The sequence below is a fragment of the Cyprinodon tularosa genome, unplaced genomic scaffold (genome assembly GCF_016077235.1).
Source record: "Cyprinodon tularosa strain WSP-4 unplaced genomic scaffold, ASM1607723v1 ctg66, whole genome shotgun sequence".
In the NCBI taxonomy this organism is placed as follows: Eukaryota; Metazoa; Chordata; class Actinopteri; order Cyprinodontiformes; family Cyprinodontidae; genus Cyprinodon; species Cyprinodon tularosa.
This window is the reverse complement of record NW_024039407.1, coordinates 4,227,959-4,235,746: the sequence shown is the minus strand read 5'-3', so window position 1 is coordinate 4,235,746 and position 7,788 is coordinate 4,227,959. Positions and strand designations below refer to the sequence as shown.

Here is a 7,788-nt window from a genome sequence, read left to right as displayed (position 1 = left end):
CCTCTGAGAGGGACTGTTGCAGCAGCAGCAATTGCTAAATCATGTGCTAAATAGTGACATTCTTCAGTAACTGCCTATGCTGAGGATGGCAAATGTAAACCTGCAGGTCTTAAACGTGTAAGAAAAGCTCTAAAACTTCGGGAAGAAGATGACATGGGCTCCAGCAGTGTTGATCATAAATTATATTTATATCCTCATATTTAGTTAACGCATTGGTTTAACTAAACATTGAATGCATTTTTAAATCAGCTGCCTGGTGTTCCAGACATTTTGCATGTAGTTTAATTTTGAGCCTCCGTTTTGAAACACCCCTCAGACAGGACGCACACAAAGAAGGACTTGTTTGCTATATTTTTCAGACGTGCATGTGAACTGAAGCTGTGATCTTAAAGGAGGTATAGACACTGAAATCACCACCTTATATTTCCCTAATCCTGAGCTATAAAGTGCTTCCAAACTTGCAATAGATGATAGAAAGTAAATGGAAATGTTAATTGGCCCGGGCATGAGAAGGAAAACAAATGAACCAGTAAGTCATGCATGCTCAACTTGGGACAGTAGACAAATGAAAAAAAAAAGGTGTGTGAAAAGTTTGAAAGATGCAGAAATATATCTCTTTTAACTTCGGACAAAGCGATAAGGTGCAAGCCGCTTTCTGGCCGCTCGAAGAGTCATTGTCTTTAGGAATGTTTCAGCCCACTGTATTAAATCTTCACAGATTGATGTCGTACAAACTGGGTCACTCCACTTCCACTCCACAAACACGGCAAACATTAAGACAGCTGAAAAAAACACACGCACACCCACATACACACACAAACAAACTGTTTTTGTGCCAAGTGACTCACCAGTAGGAGATGTTTAACTGTGCTCCAGACCTGCTCTGACACATAAACGTGCACACCGTACAAACACACACCGTAGCAGAAAGCCGGGGGAGTAAACTGTTGCCATCACATCTTTTTTTTTTTTTTTTAAGAGATTGTCTCTTGCTTCTTCTCAAATAGCATGTGTCAGGACACGTCGAAGAACACAGGGACGTAATTCAGAGTCTGACACAGCTAATGGTTGTCAGGACAGATGGACAGGCGGGGAGGAGAGGGGCGTGTGTGCTGACTGTGTGCTCTGCATTCGCTCATCTGTCAGTTACGGATGTGTCTGAGCTTCTCTCTGTGTGCCGTTTTTTTTTTTTTTTTTTAAACAGAAACAAAATCTGAAGCAATCGCTTCTTTTATAAAACAAAACACGCTAAATTAAAACAAGACGTGCAACATCAAGTCTTGTCTGCCAGGTCCTTTCTGTCACAGCAATAATGACTGATAGTGGCTCAGTCATGAGGTTAGCATTGACAACGAATGACAACATTGAAATTGGCTACAATGCTGCTTTAGATATTTCTTCTTTTTACAAACTTGACTGTTAGAGCGGGAGGGGGCTGAGGTGAAGTACAATCCTCCTAAAACTCCTTCGTTTTAATAACATCAACTGATTAATTCAATATTGCACCTTTTGCACTGGTACTTAACCAAGAGTCTAATTATATAAGAGTTATATTATATATATTTTTTCTCCCTGACAAGTGCAGGTGCGTCTCAGTGAAAAATAGAATCAATGCAAAGATTATTTATTCTGATAGCTGAATGTTAAAAAGTGAAACTCAGATAATTTATTTCACAAAGAAATATATTTCAAGCATTTACCTCTTTGGAGGCGGAGGATTGTGGTTTACAGCTATCCAATATTCTAGTCTTAATATTGCTCTCATACTTTTTCCTTCCGCCAAACTTTCCATTGAGATACATTGATACATGCCTCTGATCAGCCAGCTTCTGTAGCAGTATATTTTTTGGCTGGCCCTCCTTGTGGAGATTGTGGATAATATTATGCTGAGAAACTAAAAGCAGCAATATTGATAGTGATGTTTTTGCCTTTAAAATAACTTGTTCTATTAAACCCTGTTTCCTCTGGTCTGTTGTATTGTTACAGCTAAAGAAACCCAGAGTTGTGTTTCTATGAAAATGGATTGTTACATCTTATGCAGTACTGCATCCAAGCATATTAAAAGGAAAGTTGAGTGGAGGGAAAACGTGTGACAGGCGAAGGTGCATGAGAAATAGACAAGATCACAGCTTTAAGAGGTGTTTGTGGGTAACAGAAATAAACACTTGAAATATAGCACCCTATTTGTGAGTTTCACTTTGAATTCAGTTACGGCAATAAATTATCATTTCAATTCTATTCTACACCATTAACATTTATATCTGACTTCAATTTGCATACCTGCATTTACTAAACCCTCTCCTCCTTTGAATTAATTCAATTAAACAGCCTGCCAAAGACCTTTACGCAAAAATGAACTAAAAAATAAAGTCCACCTAGCTAAAGACATTCTTACAAATCTCTTTTTTGTCGCTGTGTTTGTTTTTTTTTCTTCTTTCGTTCTTATATTTTTTGGCATACATATAAATCAGCAGCTGTTGAGGTTAACAGGGTGACACTTCTTTTAGCAGCAATTCCTTCTTACACTTAGAAAAGACTCAATGCAGACAACCCAATTAAACCACGTCACCGCACACATACTTTACAGCGGTTTGAAACCAGGAAAGAGGAAAGGGTGCTGATTCACTAATTTCTTGTTGTTGGGATTAAACTAATCCAACACCGTACTCTGTGTTTCAATCCACATCATTTGTTTGTGGGGGTTTTTGTGACCGATCATCGCTTCCTGAGACAAAGGAGGTTCCACTGGTGTGATGACGTTGATGAGATGAATGGCTACACAAAGCAGGGCACTAAGGTCAACCAAATGCATAAATCATGTTTCAGCCCGTGATATGTTTTGGCCTGTCCGACATAACATAACCTCGTGGGAACAAGTGAAGTTACTATACCTATATGACCCACTATGCACAGCAGTATCACTCGTGTGGGTTTGTCTCTTTGTGTGTGAAAGTCTGACAGAATGTGTGAAACACGGAGCGACAGAGAAGGACAGGCTGAGGGGAGGAGAGGGCGTTGGCACGGTTTGGCTTGGACTCAGTTCTGCTGCAGAATCAGGTTTTCCAGCTCATCTGCAGAGCGGAGCAGGAAGGCCGCAGACTCCCGGTACCCGGCAATGAGCTGCCTCACCGCCGTCACCTCCGGAGGGCTGAGCTGGGCGGAGGTCCCGCCGCCACCTCCTCCCTGACCGTGACTGTTGGATGTGGAGGAGGAGGAGTTTGGGCCGACGGACTTCATGCTCAGGTCTGTGGGACCTGTGGAAATAACAAAAAAGGTTATCGAACATTAAATTCAGCAATACCTACGTAAGCAAGAGTTCTGGTTAAAAGAAAATGTTTCAAAAAGTTTAAAATTATCTCTTTCATAAAGGAAAATTTTCAGCCCAATTTCTAAGGTATAAAAACAGAGGAATAAAATAAAAAAAAATGGACGAATAATGGTTAAAGAATAAAATGAAATAAATTTTTCTGGAAACATTTCTTTTCACTATTACTAAAACTTGGAATAATTACAAAACAGGTCAATAAAGCAGGAAGATCTAAGGTAATCATGATAGGAGATGAAATGTAAGCAAGACAGCAGCTATTCAGCCAAAATAGCTCATATCTAAAGTCAGAACAACAATTAAAAACTTTAGTAAACTTTAACAAACAAGGCTGAACGAACATAAAGTTCATTTAAATAAAATATCTACAAAGCTGACCCTTACAGAGCTGAGGTAATTTATTCAGTGGGAGATTATCCTGTTTTTATGTATCGTTAAAAATAGGCTTCTTGGTGCCTATACATGTCTAAACTGCTGTATAATGATTTATTCTCCATACATCTTATCATTGGCAAATTAAATTAAAAACTTTGTCACAATGGAGCGTTCTTCTGGGGAATATTAGGTTCTGACATTTATGTGCATGCTTCTTGACCCGTTCCATGTTTTTTTTAATAGCTTTATGTAAAATTCTTATGTTGAATCATTTAAAACCGATTAAACATTGAGACTGGAGATATGTTTGATGTGTGAGTAGCAGCAGAAAATAAATTCTGTTATTTGAATATTATCCATGTTGTAATTTATCTTAAAATTTAAAAGAAGCTAACTGATAGAAATCTAGATTAATATAAAGACATGATTAAGTTGAGGATCTAAAGATTTCTTTACCCTCATGATTACAATTGTATGTTAGCATGTAGGGTATTGATTGTTGAAAATAAAAGTAAACATTGAAAAATAAATTTTCTAATTTAGTTTTTTTGTTAGATGGAAATGTTGAGACAGTGACAATAAAGTCTGACCCAATAAATAAAGAAAATTGTTCATGTGCCATCAAATTCTTAAGGAGATATTGTTTTATGTAATTAAAGATTTGCTTTAAAAGTTTGTAAAAAAAAAAAATGTTTTTTAGACTGCTCCTTTTATAATGTTGTGACTTCAGTTCTTGTATGTGGGTCCCAGTACAGGTCTGATTTTAAGGACTTGTACCATCGCTCCCCTAACTGCATTTTCTCCTCTCACTTTACATTAAATTATTCAGGTTGATGCAGCTTCTTCTTTTTGTCCTTCATATTGTAGTGGCGATTTCTCATGGAATACTAGGGAGGCTAAACCTCCCCAGTAAATTTCAATTCAATTCAGTTTATTTATATAGCGCCAAATCACAACACATGTCATCTCAAGGCACTTTACAGTTCAACCAGATCATCTAGTCAAATTGATTCAAAGTTTTCTATCTAAGGAAAACCAGTTGATTGCATTGACTCATTGACTCAAATGCAATCCCTCTCACTAAGCATGCTTGTAGCGACAGTGGAGAGGAAAAACTCCCTTTTAACAGGAAGAAACCTCCAGCAGAACCAGGCTCAGTGTGAGCGACCATCTGCCGAGGCCGACTGGGGTTTCGTAAAATTATTGGTAAAATATCCATTGCCGAACTTTATAAATGTCATTAAACTGCATTAAATATGCGCTAAAATGTGCCTGATTTCATTAGTATGTTCATTAGCTGTTTATTCAGCACTCAGACACCATCTCCCCTTTAGAGCAGCAGGAAGCTGCCTGTCAGCCTCCATGAGAAATCCCTGTTGATGTTTGAGCCTCGGTCTATTGAAGTAAGCAGCCAGAAAGTAGAGCCTTGATAGGATAACATGCAAAATACATCACTTCCAGTGAGGCTAAACCTCTTAGCAACACAATCCCAAACCAGCCCCTAAACACTAACACTAAGCATTGACCCTCTGTTTGCACGTTCCCGCGGAGGGTCCGACATATTAAGGGCCATCCTAAAGCCCGTAGTGGGTAGTGGGCAAGTGGATCGTTCAGCCTTAAATAACAAATCTGCATCAGTGCAGGTCTGCTGGAATTTTGCAGTGAGTGAAAAGGTGACCTAATGGCAGAGGAAACACCTGCGCATATCTAAGTTCGGCTGGTTTTGTGCGTCTTTGTCACACTGACTGAAAATCACAAGGTAGGAAAAAGATAAAACATTCAGAAATATATATATAAACATAGAAACATTCCAAAAGGGAAGTTTAAATATTTAAATTAACTTAAGACAGGGGCGAATGTTTGATTCCATATCAACCTGCGCCACAGAGCTACAGCCATGGACATGTGGCGTCACTGTGTTGCCATAGCAACGACTGCTTTCCCTTCACCTTCAATATAGGTGCCCTCCAAAGCTGTAAGTGTGACTTCTTGGGAGGTAACACTTGATAGTTAATGGTTGATGCTAGGGGACAGTTTGGGATTAGGGCAGCGGGTTTCTGGAGCAGGACCTCTGGATGCTATATGCTGATTGGCAAACATACTTAAGGATTTTAGACTGACAGTGGCTCGAAAGCGAGGAAGTTTTCTTTAGGAGTCGAGAGGTCTGATCATTCAGTCAGAACAGTCACCACTGAGCCTCCCTGGTTTCAGAGAGCAGCAGCCGTCACTTTCATATTGTTCCTTCATCAGGAAAAGTTTAAAATTCTTAAGAGGAGAGGCAGAGGGAAGCTGATAAAAATGACTTTAAGGTAGTAAAAAGTTCTAATATATCATTACAATTTAGGAGAACAAGCCTGTCAATTCATTAATTTAACAACTTACTCCACCTGCTGCCCCACTTCTTGGGCCATTTTTTGTTTTCACTGACCCAAACTCACCATTGGTTTGTGCAGCATTAGAGCTCTGCTGGGTGCTGCCAACTGTCCCATATCCCCGCAGGTTGTAGTTGAGGCCTCCGTTGGTGTAAAGTTGGTCTTGGGCAAAAGCCGCACTGGCTATGGCGAACCCTGATGGCGCAACAGGGGCAGGATCCCTCGGGATGGGTTTGTCAACGGAGGCGGGCTCATCCTAGGAAGAGTATGAGCATTTTTATTAGGAGTAGAACAATACACACCGCTTATGCATATCACTATGTTGACCTACTAAATATATTTGCTGCCCTGCGGTGTGAGCAGGATGGTAGTGGAAGTAAAATCAAAAATCCAAAAGCTAAGGTGAGGCTTTTTGCACATGAGGGGTGTCTTTAAATGTGTAGAACTTGTTCACATTGCAACCACAGTTTAGAGAACGTCTGCCAACATTTGGAATCAGGGTTGGTAAAGAGCACACTTTACATTTAGTCACATTTAAAAGAACACCAAGGTGTGGACTCCACTATAGACCTATAGGTAATAATAACAATAATAATACATTTCATTTTAAAGTGACTTTCAGAGCTTTCAAGAACATTATACAAATCAACCAGTTTGTAACACCCCTGGGGAGCTCAGGATAAACAACCCTCCAGCAGAAACTGGCAGAAAGCATAACAAAGCTTCCCCCAGCATGCCTACTACCTCTGTTTGTGCGTCCTGGTGCATTGTGCATGACAGGTAAGCAATGCACCTGGCTATGTATACTGTATGATGTTGATATGGATTTATCAGCCCAGCATAATCAATTATCTTGTGTTCTGGTTCTAAAGTTTATATTTGAATCGTTGGTGTATTTCTCACTCAACAAGAAAACGCATGGGTCTCCTAACAGGTCGTTTACTCCTCTGGATCTATACCCAAGAAAATACGAGCTACTGTGTTTTGTCTCACCTTTCTGTCCCAAAGGTTTGCTCAGGTCAAACTTTCTCACTTTATTATTCCTGGCTATTTTTTTTTCCTGATAGTAACAGAAAAAAATACCAAGAAATGTACTTGCTGTCTAATATACTCTTCCCAACAACAGGTGTAATGATGAACAAATAATCCATCTGGTTTGTTCCTTAGGTGTCATGATACTTTGCCTCATTGGTGGATAGCTTCTTTTTGGTGCATTTTTTGTGATATTTAAAAGTATATTCTCCCTAATCCATCCTGGGTGGATTTAGACACACTGCCTGCCCAGACATTTACCGTCGGTTGGTAGACATCGAGCCGCATCCTCTTGGCAGCATTTCGGGTTTCGCTCTCGCAGGCGGCAGCGAGGATATTCTCAGCCATGGCAGAGGTGAGGTGAGGGGGAGTTGGCCGGATCTGCCGACAGGGTCAGCAGTATAATGAGAACACATTTTTCAGACAAATGTGTAAATATCAGATGGAAAAACTAACAGAGCGTGGAACTTTTTTTTTGTTTTTTTTTACCTCGAAGCCGCCTTTTTTCATGCGGCGACAGGATTTGAGGTAGGTGCGGATGCGCTTACGGGAGCGCTCCTGGAACTCTGGGAATTGGCGGCTGCAGGACTCGATGATGGCCTGGATCTTCTCCTTGGGCTGCTTGGAGATGGGCACCATGCGGTCCAGATTCTCATCCACAAACAGACGCACAAACATCTGACA

The 7,788-nt window shown here is 40.1% G+C and overlaps 1 protein-coding gene across 1 annotated transcript in view; it reads right to left on the bottom strand.

Moving 5' to 3' along the window:
- Nucleotides 1–2,944: 2,944 nt before the first annotated feature.
- The window catches only part of nol4la (nucleolar protein 4-like a), a 34,841-nt gene continuing 29,997 nt past the window's right edge, over nucleotides 2,945–7,788 (bottom strand). Inside the window, exons 8-11 of the mRNA XM_038309388.1 lie at nucleotides 7,594–7,782; nucleotides 7,366–7,485; nucleotides 6,139–6,328; nucleotides 2,945–3,254 (exon numbers count right to left, since the gene is read on the bottom strand). Coding sequence (XP_038165316.1) covers nucleotides 3,037–3,254; nucleotides 6,139–6,328; nucleotides 7,366–7,485; nucleotides 7,594–7,782 — 717 coding nt within the window. The 3' untranslated portion in view covers nucleotides 2,945–3,036. The remainder of the gene's footprint in view (nucleotides 3,255–6,138; nucleotides 6,329–7,365; nucleotides 7,486–7,593; nucleotides 7,783–7,788) is intronic.